Source organism: Phocoena sinus, chromosome 12 (assembly GCF_008692025.1).
Source record: "Phocoena sinus isolate mPhoSin1 chromosome 12, mPhoSin1.pri, whole genome shotgun sequence".
In the NCBI taxonomy this organism is placed as follows: domain Eukaryota; kingdom Metazoa; phylum Chordata; class Mammalia; order Artiodactyla; family Phocoenidae; genus Phocoena; species Phocoena sinus.
In genome coordinates, this window is record NC_045774.1 from 49,916,569 (window position 1) to 49,931,299 (window position 14,731).

The following is a 14,731-nucleotide window of genomic DNA, read 5'->3' on the forward strand; positions in this document are numbered from 1 at the left end:
CTAAAAATGAGCTGCCGAGTGTAATGCAGTGCAGTGTAGCACTGGCTTTGTAGTTCTGCGTTAAAATAAGGTTTCTTCCTTTGGATGTGCGTGAACATAAATAGACAATGCATGTACCCTCTTTGATCATCACCTTCCATTTTTGTGAAAAGGAGTGTATTATAATTATGAATACAAAATTAGGTACAAAAGTGAATATTGAAAATGAGAAAATAAATCACAGCCCCACCTCCCGAGGCCCCGCCCCCCGAGAAGTTTTGCGCTCTTCTCAGCTCTGGGTTCCCTTGGCAACCGCTCAGCCGATCTCTTGGCAACCGCTCCACAGAGAGTCCCGGGAGGCGGCTGCGGCCTGCTGGTGGGGTCCGCTGGGGTCCGCTGCGGCCAGGTAAGTAGGGGTAGGAGTCCACAGCTCGGATGCATATTGGTGTCGCACGAATGGAATCCCACCTCCTGCGTGGACCCCCGACCAGTTCCTTTTCTTGCAAAACTAAACTTCGGGATCTCCGTAAATTCTGCTTTTTAAACCCACTTCCCTTTTCAAGTATCAATGTCTTCATTTCACAGGTACTTACTGAGCACCTACTGTGAGATGTAAGATGTACTCTAGTGACAGCTAACCCAGCCTAGGTAGAAGTGCTAGGTTTCCCAGGAGATGGGCCCCCTGTTAACCGCAGAACCCACTGCTAGAGGATTTTTCAACTGCTATAAGTGTAAGGAAACTTTAAAATTTAAAATCTATAATGTAACATTAGGGATTATATTGTAAATTCAAAATTGAGAAATTACAAATTTTTAAAATTAACATTTAATTATTTATTATTTTACATTTTCTTTCATAGTTTGGGACCCTTTTTATTAAGAACTAGAGGGGCTTCCCTGGTGGCTCAGTGGTTGAGAGTCCGCCTGCTGATGCAGGGGGCGCGGTTTCGTGCCCCAGTCCGGGAAGATCCCACATACTGCGGACCGGCTGGGCCCGTGAGCCATGGCCGCTGGGCTTGCGCGTCCGGAGCCCGTGCTCCGCGACGGGAGAGGCCACAACAGTGAGAGGCCCGCGTACCGCAAAAAAAAAAAAAAAAGAACTAGAAAGATGGCCATGTCAGTTCTGGCATTTTGCATTGACTTAGATCTTTTAACTGGGAAAAATATTTAGTTCTGTTCCACTTCATAATGGAAACCAACTCTTCTGAACATGAGTTAAGTATTTGCACAATGTTTTTATTTAGGATAACAACTCGAAATAACTGTAGAACTCTGGTTTTCCAATATTTAGTTTTCAATTATTATGTTATACTATAATTAAGCACTTTCATTCGAACCTGGTCTTAGTTTTGTTCACCCAGAAGTAGATCCTGAGACAAAATTTGAGGACAAATCGTTTACATGGGCAATAATCTAGCGAACAACAGCAGGAAAGGGAAGGAAGCTAATGAAGGGAATATTATCAAGCAAATTTCTCTGTGGGCTGAATTCACTGGGGAATGCTTGGATGTCTGTCCCAGTTATTCCTTGTAAGGGGAAAGGGAGCTGGGGTATTTATTCACCAACTCCCATCAGTTATTGGTTGAGGGCTGCTATGGCAGAACATTAATTCCCTGTAACTTCTAGTCTGCCCTGTGCTCAGGCAGAATAAGTTCTGGCAGCTAGAAAGAGTCCTTAGACAAAGAGTCCTTAGACAAAGAATCACACATGCCAGCCCTTGGAAGTTGGGCTGGCCATCCCTGGAAAAGGCACATATCAAGTGGATAGGGGCAGGGCACTAATAACATCTGCTACGTTCCACTCTTTGTGCCACTCATAGTCACTCCCCTCCCCACACATTAAATTTCCAGCACCTTGTCACTGGTTCTTCAAGGCTGTGTGTGGTCCCAGTTTCTAAAAGAAAAGGAAGATAGATCCATTTATCAAAAATACAGATATTTCCCTGCCCCCAATTATGCAGCAGCAACTACCTCCACCTGCCAGTGCAATAACTCCTTATACAAGGGTGTGACTCATTGGGGATCACCATATATCATGTTTGTTACACCACTCTCATAGCCCCATTCACATGCTTCTTCCCCAGAGCTCTTCTCTTATCATCCAGTCTTGCTCCTTCCAGGCCCTGCACCAAGCCATTCAGCACTGTTCTCCAAATTGAGGACCTAGGAATACTGCTTAAAGCCCTACCCACCAGGAGGACTTCCCCTAGTCACCATCTCTCAGGGCTACACCTGAATGGGACTAAAGTCTGAAAGCATTCCGTTTACAGCTTGCACCAATATATCGTGATTCATCCATGATTTTTGTTTTCATTTTTTTATGAGCTGTTCCCGGGGAATTCCATATGAGGTATGAGCCAAGGGACATTGGTGAACCAAAGATAGGTAACATGGGGTGTCTAGGCTGCTTGCTTATGAAATGTATTTGGCCTGATCCCAGTGTTCCATTTTTCTCATTAAGTGGATTACTGCTGTGCCTGCCCAACTTGAGGACTTGATTGTCTGACATACCCAGCTCACGATGGGCACTTTCATGTGACGTCCCATGGCCAGGCATTCTAAGATTCCAAAAGGTATCCTACCCAGCACAGCTACCTCTAGCATCGTGGGATCTGGCCAGGTATATGGCCCATGAAGCAAGGCGTCGGCACCGTAGCCTGAAACTGCTGCAGAGCTATCTCTTGCTCTCAGCCCTACTCAAAACTGACAGCTTTCCAAGTCACCCCTTAAATGGATCAGAGCAGTATTCCCAAATGTGCTACATGCTGTCTCCAAAAACTAAAGAGACTTACAAAATATTGCACCTCTTTTTTAGAGATAGAAGGTGTAAGGTACAGTAACTTGTCCTTTACCTTGGAGAGAATGTCTCAGAATGTCCCAGACCACTGGCCTTTTAAAACTACACCAATATAACAGGTCCTCGAACCTTTGTAGGTTTATTTCCCATTTTCTGCTGCCCATACGTCTTATCAGAACACTTGCTTCTTCCCACTCACCAGGTCTGATATTGTCAATATTGTGGATCAACAAGACCCCTTTGTGCTATATTTGTTACAAAGAGCAGGAGAGTCCCGGGGTAAGACTAAATGTCCATTGCTGACTGTTCTAAGTAAATACAGACTGCTTCTGATCCTCCTCCTTGATGTGTATTGAAAAAAAAATGCATTTTCCAGCTGAGTAGCTATATATCAAGTATAAGAAGCTGTGTCCATCTAGTAAAGTTCTCTGCACAGCAGTTGCAGTTGGGGCTGCCCCTCGTTACATTTACAATGGTCCAATATCATCTGTCATGATCTGGTTTTTGCAGAAACTCAGACTAGAGAATTAAACAGGACAATGCATCTTTTAAATAGTTTTGGGATAGCACTCTTCCATTTCATTCAGGATGATTTACTATTGTCTATCTAGGGCAGAGGCTAAGGAGCAGGTGTGCAGTTTCATGAGCTTCCACTTGGCCTTTTCAACCACAGTGGCCCTTATTCCACAGTTAGGGAATCCCTGTGAAGGTTTTTCCAGCTGCAATCCCTGTTATGCACTCAAGGCCCAGGAAAATAACCACCGAGTGATCCTTCAGACCCTTTGGATGCACTGTAAGACAGACTTGAGCCAAGGTTCCATTTATCACTGGTTCTCCATTTGCCCTCGCTCTAATACGAGGCTATGATGGCATTTTGGATCTGCTGGTATTGATGTCAGCTGAGACCCTGTGTCCTATAACTGTTCAAAGAGGAGAATATTCCTATTTCCACAGTATCTATTTCTCTGGTTAATTGTTGTAGGTTCTCTTGGGGAAGGATTGGGGAATCCCTATTATAAATACTTGCTATGGAGTTGTAGGCTAGATCCTCGAGGACTCCTTGCCGTCCCTTCAGTCAATGGGCTCTGGGATCATGAAGAAGGAATCATGACTTCCACTGTGGCTGCTGACATCAGCCTTTGGTTCACTTACCCTTTTTCGTTTTTAGAAATGTAAGTTAATCAACACTTTCATCGACTGCTCATCTGTCTCACCCCTAGGGAGCCCATGGTTTATCACTATCACCGCAGATCTCTGTGGGTCTTGCTGTGGCCATTCTGGGCTTGCTGCCCATTATAGTAATTATACCTACTTTGTTTCTCACAGTTAAGGGCTGCCACCTGGCCTCTGCTCTTCCAGACCCTGTCATCCCCACTGACACATGAGAACCCAGTATCATAGCGGCCTCTCCCTTACTTTATTTTATTTATTTTTTACTTTATTTTATCTTATTTTTTTGCGGTATGCGGGCCTCTCACTGTTGTGGCCTCTCCCATTGCGGAGCACAGGCTCCGGAGGGGCAGGCTCAGCGGCCATGGCTCACAGGCCCAGCCGCTCCGCGGCATGTGGGATCTTCCTGGACCAGGGCAGGAACCCGTGTCCCCTGCATCGGCAGGCAGACTCTCAACCACTGCACCACCAGGGAAACCCTCTCCCTTACTTTAAATCCTGGCCCAAAAAAGGACAGCCATCACTGAGCTTCGTAGTGATGCCAGTGCTCCCTTACTAGCTCATTCCTTAATATCTTAATGAAAAGAGTGCCCTCTGTCCATCCCAAAGAGCAGAGTAGGCTGATGGTTCTCTGGCCTAACATAATAAATCGACTTAACATGCCACTTCTGTGAGTATTTAACACCTGCCTCTGTGCCCTGTCAAGGCAGTTCTGGCATTTACACCTCATTGTTTTTTTCCAAGCTTCAAGTAACCTTACCAGCAGTGAATTAGGACTTGCTCCAGGTGTCCTAGCTAGGATGTTAAACTATGAGTCATGCGAGACAGCCCACCATCAATAAACTCCTATCCAGTCTGCATTCCCCTCACCTGACACCCTCAAGATCTTTCCCAGGCGTGTTCTCCTGGTTCCTGTTGGTACACTCATAGCCAGGCCCTGGAGCTCTTTAGGTGCATAACACCTTTCTTCCTGTCCAGTGCCTCCCCAGTTGGGCTGGGCTGACACTTGACCCCAGTTACTGCTCTAGAAGCTATGAGGGGAAATAAGCTTGTAAAAGTCGAGCATTGTCTTCTGAGGCATCTGCCTCAGATGAGGCATGGAGAGGCTGCTCTCTTCCATAAATGAGAAGGTTACTTCTGTTAATACAGAGCATTTGGGAGTAATCTTGGGGTTCAAAACTCAAGGTACTTAGACATCCAACTAGATATCCCCATCCCGGGCCTTATCGCCCTGGTTTTAGTGTGCTTTACGGAGACTCCTTAATAAATGCATGATCTCTCTAAGAGGTTTAGATGCATTTTCTCCTTTACAATTACATTTTATACTAGCATTACTTATTTTGATGGTATTTTTTAAAAACTTGGAATTTCAGCCCTTTAGTTCCTGAAGTTTTCATCTCAAATCTTTTTAATGTACTAGTAATACTTCTTACTACATCTTATTTCATATTGTCATCTTAAAATAATATTGGTATATTAAGCCCATTTGAATATTCTTAACTTCCACAGAGAAATGTAATCATATCGCATTTACCTGGAAGTATATAGCCCCCTCCAACCCATTTTTCATTGTTCTGTGAACAATGTCCCAGACCACTGGGACAAAGTTTTGTTTCATTTTTCAAGTCTATTCATTAAAGTATTTTCATAAGGTTTTGTAACTTTTCCATAAAGGGCTTGTATATCTTTTGTACTATTTAATCCTGTTTATTTTATATTTTTGCTGCTAAGTCATATTTATATTTGGTTACATGTTCTAGCTATTTTTGATATATAGAAATGCAACTGAATTTTGTATAAAGGTTTTGAATTCAGCAAATTGGATTATTTTATTCTTAAAATTTATCTGTGACATATTTGGGTTTTCTATGTAGACAGTCATATCAACTGGGAATAATTACACTTTTCTTTCTTTTGTCTTAAAAAGAACATTTTAAATATTTAATCATTAAATATAAGGGTGTCTTTCATTCATACCCTTTATCAATAAAAAAGTTCCCTTCTATTCTTAGTTGCTAAGAGGTTTATCTTTTATTCAACATTAAAGGGTGTTGAATTGTCTCATACTATTTCTACATCTATTAAGATAATCATATAGTTTTTCTCCTTAAATTTATTTTAATATGATAAATTAATTTTCTCATACTAACCATCCTTGAATTCCTGGGGAAGCCCAACTTGGCCATGATGTTATTATCTCCTTCATATATTGCTAGATTCAACTTGCTAATACTTTGATTAGGATTTTTAAAAATCTTATTCATGGGGGGCTTCCCTGGTGGCACAGTGGTTGAGAGTCCGCCTGCCGATGCAGGGGACACGGGTTCGTGCCCCAGTCCGGGAAGATCCCACATGCCGCAGAGCTGCTGGGCCCATGAGCCATGGCCGCTGAGCCTATGTGTCCGGAGCCTGTGCTCTGCAATGGGAGAAGCCACCACAGTGAGAGGCCCACATATCGCCAAAAAAAAAAAAAAAAAAAAATCTTGTTCATGAATGAAGTTGGCATATCATTTTGCTTTTTTGGACTATTCTCTGGTATAGGTATGGAGGTTATATGAGAGCCATAAATTAAGTAAGAAGTCTCCACTTTATCCTTTTTCTGAAGGAGTGTTTATAAGATTGCAAGACTTGGAGCACTTCAATAAAACCATCTGGTTTCCTTATGGGAAGATTTTTAGTTACTGATTCAGTTTCCTTAATGGTTATAGAACCACTCAAGTTTTCTCTGTTTCTTAAGAAGCTGATTTTTCTAGTAATTTGTCAATTTTGCCTAAGTTTTCAAATTTACTTGGGATAACTTTATGATAGCCTCTTATTATCTATATATCTGCAGCATTATTTTCTCTGTGGTCCTTCCTCCTATGTCTAATATTGTTTGATCAAGTAGACAGTAAATCAGTAAGCATTATGGAAGATTTAACCAATAAAATTCACAAACTTGATGTAGACAATTTTTTTGAAAATTACCATGGGGTAGGCCATAAGGCAAGACTCAACAAATTTCAAAGAATTAATGTAATATGGAGAACAGTCTCTGATTAATGAAAGAAATCAACAACAACGAAAACATAGGAAAATCTCAGTTTTGAGATGTGAGAAAACACACCTCTAAAAAACCAATGTTTAATATTATTTAATTGTGCCTTCTATCTTCTGTTCTTGATCAATCTTGACAGAGTTTTCTATTTGTAAATCTCTTCAAAATACTGCTATTTAGCCTTGTTGCCCTTCTTTATATAATGTTTTTCGATTTTATTAATTTTTAATATCTATTTTTCTTTTTCTAACTTCTTAAATTGTGAGCTTATATATTTTGATATATATTATATTCATTATTTTTCAGTTCTATGTATTTTCTCATTTCCATTAGGATTTCTAATTAGAGCCATTAGTAGGCCCTACACACATACCCATTGACTAATTTATATGTGTATACACATATAACATATTTAGTTTGATTTTTTAAAGCATTTGCTATTGGGTTTTTGTTTGGCTGGTTGTGTGTACACTAATTTGATCTTTAATAGAATACACACATCAAAACATACATGTGAATATATACATGTATGTATGTTTTCCTTAATTTAGTCTTTCAAAGATACTTTATTTTAGCTGTCTTATATAGCATATAGCTGGCTTTTGCTTTCTGTCTCAAACTATGAACCTATTATTGTTTTAATAGATCAGTTTAACTTATTTGCCATTATTGGCAAAATCCATCTCTTAGTGGCATGGAACGGCTTCTGGGCTAAGTAAATTCACAGAATATTCTAGTTCTCCCTAACCTGCCTGCCCATTCCTCCTAAATTAGGCACTTTAACAATCTTACTCTTTCTTACTGTAGTATTTTGTATTATGACTTCTCAAGAGAAGACAGAAGAGCATCCTTTTGTGGATATATTTAATGAAGATGAAGCTGACAAAAACTTTATGTTGTCTAAACCTGTTTGCTTTGTTGTATTTGGGAAACCAGTAAGTTATCTCTTCTAACTTATTATTTAATATATTTTTTAATTTTTAAAGTCATAATCTCATGTTACCATACAAGATTGAAAACCACATCGTGTGCTAATTTTTTTTTGAGTGTTTGTTAGACTTTCACTGTATGACAAACTCTGATATAGTATTGGTTGTAAATTATAACTTTCTCTCCTCTTGTACACTATTATTGAAAAGGAACCTAGATTGTATTTATCTTTGCTTTTATATTATGAATAAATTAACTCATCAAAGCACTGCACCATGACAATTGTTAGTAGTATGTGATCCAAGGTTATTTCACACTCAATATCCATATAAAACTTTCTGTGAAATTTGTTGTGAGGCTCTCTGGATATGTGAAGACAGGACACTAAAGAGAAAAATGGAGGATACTCTCATCAGTGTCTAAAGCTCCTGAGAGGGGATGTGCTTCATCTTTACCCACAGTGTGTTAGTAGATCTATGTATTGTCTTTCTGCAAAACAGGAAGAAACCAAGAATGGCTGTCGTAAGATAGCTCGCCTTCCTAGGCAGTTCTAGGAAGGACCTCTAGATGAGAGCTTTTTTCAGCCTCTGAGCTTTGTTGGTAGTTACCATTAGAGGGCCTAAGGTGGTTAATATAAAAGCCTCTCCGGAATAGCAGAGTCTAAGGGCTGACTTGATTTTCTGGAGACCCTGGAACAGAGTCAAGAAATGGTTCCAATAACTTCTATTATGTTTCTAAAAACAATAGAATTTTAAAAGTCAACAGTGGAAGCAATCAGATGCAAGTGTTACTTCATTAAAGTGAACTTCTATCTTTAAACTATGATACTTTTCAAAGATGTCCATTAAGAAGGAATTTTTGCTCTTGAAAGTTACTAAATGGAAGTCTGTCAAGACATTCACAATTATAATAAGCTTTAGGCAGGAAATAAAATGATGAATCTCAATATAATCAAAATGATTTGTACTCAAAATTACAAAATTTAACAATCAGAAGAGTGCAATACCTAGAATACTATTATGGTACAGCTTCCTGCTTTCAGGGCTATTTTCTTAATTTAAAAAAAAAAATCACTTCATAAAATGTGGCAAACGGGACAGTTAATAGAGAAAAATGAAGCTATAAATATCTAGGGTTCATTCTTTATTTATTGTATGGAAAAAAATTTTACTTGATAATATTATGTAATATAGTAACCATCAATAGAATCTTTAAAATATCTGTTTTATTGGCAAATAGCTATTCTATCGGGTTTTAAATAATATTTTTCTTTTTAAGGGGGTTGGTAAGACAACATTAGCCCAACAGATAACACAGGCATGGAAGTGTATTCGTGTAGAAGGTAAATTTTATCTTTTCTCCCAAATATTTTATTATGAAAACTTTCAAATATGCATTAAAATGTAAAGCATTGTACAGTGAACACCCATATGCCCATCTACTTACTATCTATTAGAGTCTATGATTAACATTTGCTATATTTGCTTTGTCACACATCACTATCAACCCAGTGAACATTATCTTTACAATAGCATCAAACATGTTTTGCCGTTCTGTTAGTCTTAGTTTTGGTCATAGAATTTAGGACGTTTATGAAACATCTTTGACTCCATTCTACTGCTTCCCATTCTCTAATTCTGTAATTTAGAACTACTGGGGATATGTGTGTTTTGGGTGTCTCCCTGTGAAATATGAAAAGAAATGGAACTCTCATAGCTGCTCTTGGGGAGATTTTCCAAGACTTAATTATCTTCAATGATAAATTTTTTTTATTATTTATAATTTGCTTTGCATTCTTTGTAATATATATATGACAGGGGTTGATGTCTTTGTATATAAATATTCTTTTAATCAATAAACCATTTATGCCTTTATAGAAAAATAAGCAAAAGAGTGAATCTGTAATTCATAAAAGTGGAAATAAAAATGGACAAATATAAGAAAAGAGTTTAACTTCACTGTTACTCAAAGAAATGCTAATTAAAATAATGCTGATCTATATTTGCCTAATAAATTGGCAGTGAATCTTTAAAGTTTCTACCATCATTGTTGGCAAGAATGTTATCAAATGAGCATTTCACATGCCATTAGTGACATTGTGATCTGGTACAACTTGGGGGAGAGAACAATTCTGCAACACGTAACACACACACACACAAAACTTTAAAAATTTCCCCTTTTTTATCAAAATAAAATTCACTTGTAGGAAATCTTAAAAAGTACCAAACTTTCCATAGATTATTAGCAACTAGGGACATAATCAGCTCCTGGGTCCTCCCCTAAGTTATACCCCTGTCATTTCTGTCCCAGGATATCTTCCATCATGGAATGAAATATCTCCTCTTAAAAAGGAACCAAGTTATTAGAATTTCAGCCTCAGGACCCCTTTTTGCTAGATAAATTTCAGTGTTCATCTATTTTTAACATTTCTTGATGCATATTTTCCTTTTATACAATCAATGTGCAAAATTCATGGGCTGTAGATGTAACTACGTATGATTATAACAGTATCTGGACTGGTAATACTACTGTATACTTTGTATGATACTTTGTAATTTCCAAATCACTGTCATATACAACCTCATTTCATCCTCGTATCCCCTTGCATACTACACAGGGCCCAAGCATGCAAGGTGCAAAGGTGTTTGGGAAGTTAGTTTCCCCAAGATCCTTTAGCTAGTGAGTGTCAGAGACAAGTTTTCTGTGGAATACATTCTGCTACCTTATACTTTAGTTAGGCCTAAATGACATAATGTGTATAAATGTGCTTTGTAAACTCTAAAGTGACACAAATGTTAATCTTTGTTACTAGTTAAAAAACACAGAAATATGTTTCTTAACTTGGAAATTCTAATAACAATTTGTGCTATTATTTTGAATTCATATTTTAGCTTTACCAATTTTGGAAGAACAGATTGCCAGTGACACTGAATCAGGAGCTATGGTAAACAAATCTAACTTTCAAAATTGTTATGATTTCCTTAAAAGCTGTGTGTCACAGGTACATTATACAATCATGTACAATATCTGTGTTTGTTCTTAGTTGCAGTCGATGCTGATCAGTGGCCAAAGCATTCCAGATGAACTTGTCACAAAGCTAATGTTGGAGAAGCTCAACTCCCCAGAAGTCTCTCACTTTGGTATGCTTATTTTTATACAGCAGTGGCTATCAATGCAGCCTTAAAACTCGTGGTTTATCTGAGGCACAAGTAATTCCTGAAATTGCATTTTTTTTTTTTTTTTTGCCCTGGCATAGGAAAGGAATCCCAGAGTCCAAATTCAGTTGAGCAACTCCAATAGTTTTATTTGCTTGTTCACTTGTTTTTATTCTTCAGAATCTACATTTGTTTTCAAATTTTAAGTTTATATGATTCAATCTCCTTTTAGTAATGTGTTATCCAGCAAAAGCATGAAAAATCTGCTGTGGTCCTTGATGCAGTGCTGACAGCCTCTGCTGATTGCTTTCCTATTCACCCTGAGTTTTATTACTAAGTCCTGACAATGATTAGGTTTCTCTGCATTAATCCACACTAATAAGGCTGGAAATGGGAACTAGAATGACAGCAGCTAACCCTCTGGCTCCAGATATTGGCAGGCTGTAGCCTGTTCATCCAGTCTACCCTCTGACTCTGGACCCGAGAAATCTCCCTGCCCTCAAACCGATGCTGAGTAGGGGCTTTGGATCTAATTTCTCAAGAAAGACTACTGAAGTTCGGAATGACTAAAAAGTATGGCATTTGCAAAAGAAGGAAGAAGAATCACAATGTGTTTGGGAGAAAATCATCCACCTGAAATGGATTTATTGAATGAGAGAAGAAAAATTTAGAGATCTGCTTTATATTCTCAGTAAATTAAGAGAGGACATTGTCACTATTAAGAATACAGGAATACAAATAAAGTGCAGTACAATGAAAATCAATAGTGGAAATAGCAACAGCAGACTTGTCACTGAAGACCATATATATATATATATATATATATGTATATTATCTATGTCTATAGGTAGAAAGATATATATATAGATTATGTACAGATTGAACTATATCTATTCATACATATATAGATATATATCCAGATATCATCTCCTTTATTTCATATAAATATGCTATCTATCCATTTATCTATCTACTGATCAGTAATAAAGAGGATGAACTTGGGAAAAACACCCAGAATGTGGGAAGTAAAATGAATTAAAAGGTAAAAAGGACAATCACGGAATTCCAACATAGGTCAATAAATGACCTCAAAAAGTATAATGATTGAAACTGAAAATGCATATGTAAAGGTAGCCAGGCAAATATCTTTTTGTTTATTCTTTTTTTTTTTTTCTTTTTTTTTTTTGCGGGGATACGCGGGCCTCTCACTGTCGCGGCCCCTCCCGTTGCGGAGCACAGGCTCCAGACGCGCAGACCCAGCGGCCATGGCCCACGGGCCCAGCCGCTCCGCGGCATGCGGGATCCTCCCGGACCGGGGCACGAACCCGCGTCCCCTGCATCGGCAGGCGGACTCCCAACCACTGTGCCACCAGGGAAGGCCCTTTTTGTTTATTCTTTACCTCACACTACCTCTTGAGAAAATTTAGAGTGACTTACATGGCAACAAAAAAATGGCAAAAATTATAAGTATTGGCAAAAAGAGAAAGCAAAAAACATGAGAAAAATAAATCTACTCAGCTATGCCATTCACAGTGTTCATTACCCTTTTAACTTCTTATTACAGAAAATTTCAAGCAAAAGTAGAGAATGATATAAAATCCCCCCATGTGTCAAAAACCCAGCTTCAACAATGACAACTGTTGTTTCATCTTGTTTCATCTATGCCTCTGCATACATTCCCCCTCAACCTACTTTATTTTGAAGCTAATCCATATCATATCAGTTCTTCTGTAAATGTTTTAGTCTGTATCTCAGAAAGATAAGGACTCTTTTAAAACTTATCACATTACCATTATCATACCTAAAAAATTAATAATAAATCATCTACTAATCAGTCTATTGTCAAATTTCACTACGTGCCTCATATTTTTTTTCTAGTTGGTGTTTTTTTGTTTGTTTGTCTGTTTGATTTTGGAAGCAAGATCCAACCAACCAGGTTTCACATATTGCTACTGATCAGTATGTCACAAGTCCCTTTTAATCTGTAAGTTGCCCCTACCTTTTTACATTATCTTGTGTTTTCTATGCTGAAAAAACTGGTTGTTTGTCTTTTAGAGTTTCCTACCTTCTGGAGTTTGCTGATTGCACCTCCTGCTGTCATTTAATGTATTCCTGTTTCCCCTAGACTTCCTGTGCACTGGTACTTATCCTGAGAGCTTGCAGAGGAAGAGTGCTATAAATGATTTCTTTAATATAAATTTACTTATTTATTTTTGGCTGCATTAGGTCTTTGTTGCTGCATGCGGGCTTTCTTTAGTTGCAGCGAGCGGGGGCTACTCTTCATCGCGGTGCGCGGGCTTCTCATTGCAGTGGCTTTTCTTGTTGCGGAGCACAGGCTCTAGGCACGCGGGCTTCAGTAGTTGTGGCTTGCGGGCTCTAGAGCGCAGGCTCAGTAGTTGTGGCTCATGGGCTTAGTTGCTCCGTGGCATGTGGGATCTTCCCAGATCAGGGCTCGAACCCATGTCCCCTGCGTTGGCAGGCAGATTCTTAACCACTGTGCCACCAGGAAGTCCCTATAAATGATTTCTTGAGTCTGAGGGCCACATTATCAGCATGCAAGTGCATGGCCACGGTCTAGTCATGCACAACTGGGCTCATTTAAAGGCTACAGTGAAGGCAGGACCTTGAGCCCCTTCTGCCCAGCCTCCCCTCACCTGTACTACAGCAGTCCCAAAGGAATTTCTTTGGAACCTAGCACTTTGCTAAACACAGTTTGAAACTCTCTGCTAAGCAAGGATTCTTTCTGATGTTTGTTCTTACCCAGCAGCCTGGTAGATGGTAGAAGCAATATTGGAAGTGAAGGGCTTTCAAAATAGAGATATTAACTTGGGTCAGGGGCTGGGTAAGGCTGGGTAATTGATGACTCCAAGATCCCTAAAGACAGATAATGTGCTGTCAGTAAAGTATTGCCAGATCCAATCTTAATATTTTTCTGTACCAGAGCCCTCTTATACTTGGAGGTTCTGTCACTGTTTAGAAAAAAGTTACACAATCTATAGTTATAATCCCTTCATTCACAACCTGTCATGCTGTGTTGGCCTTGAGCCAAAATCAGCTTCCATGAGCTGCATCCTCACCCAAGAGAAAATGGCAGAGTCAATTCCTGGGCACCCTGAGAAGCCCTTCTCTGCATCCTCCTTCTAGATTGCAGAAAAATCATTTTCCTCCGTGACTGATGGACAGCCCTGGTCTGGGCAGTCCCTGCCCCAGGTATAGCACATTATGGATGGTACTGTAAGTCACGGGTCACCAATATGGCCACTCATACCAGGCTGGGCTGAGGTGAGATGACCATCAGGGCAGGCTGGACACTAAGCTACCCAATGTCCATGAATCTCTCAACACTTCAATCTAAAAGCAGTAGCATACCATCTTCAGTTCTGTGGCTATAGGGAATACCTCCTTCTTCTCACTGCGCCAGGAAGCAGGGGCAAAGTGACGGTATGGGCCTGTTGGTTTCCCCTGGGCTGTGGTGTGAACAGTCTTTGAGTTTTCCCTTGGTGGGGGTGATGCAGGCTGGCCATTAGCCTGCTGAGTGCCTATTCTGCCTATGATGGTATACGCAGAGCCTTCCAGCAAGGAGTGGCGTGGGGTCTACCATTCCTCTGTTTTCAGCATGGAGTGCAAGGGCTTGGTAATGGTGTCAAGGAGAAGTGGGACGGAG

The 14,731-nt window shown here is 39.5% G+C and overlaps 1 protein-coding gene across 1 annotated transcript in view; it reads left to right on the forward strand.

Annotated features, from left to right (window-relative positions):
* Positions 1–281: 281 nt before the first annotated feature.
* Positions 282–14,731, forward strand: part of AK9 (adenylate kinase 9) — a 121,470-nt gene continuing 107,020 nt past the window's right edge. Inside the window, exons 1-5 of the mRNA XM_032651866.1 lie at positions 282–385; positions 7,790–7,917; positions 9,191–9,254; positions 10,804–10,856; positions 10,956–11,052. Of these exons, the coding sequence (XP_032507757.1) occupies positions 7,801–7,917; positions 9,191–9,254; positions 10,804–10,856; positions 10,956–11,052 (331 nt within the window). The 5' untranslated portion in view covers positions 282–385; positions 7,790–7,800. The remainder of the gene's footprint in view (positions 386–7,789; positions 7,918–9,190; positions 9,255–10,803; positions 10,857–10,955; positions 11,053–14,731) is intronic.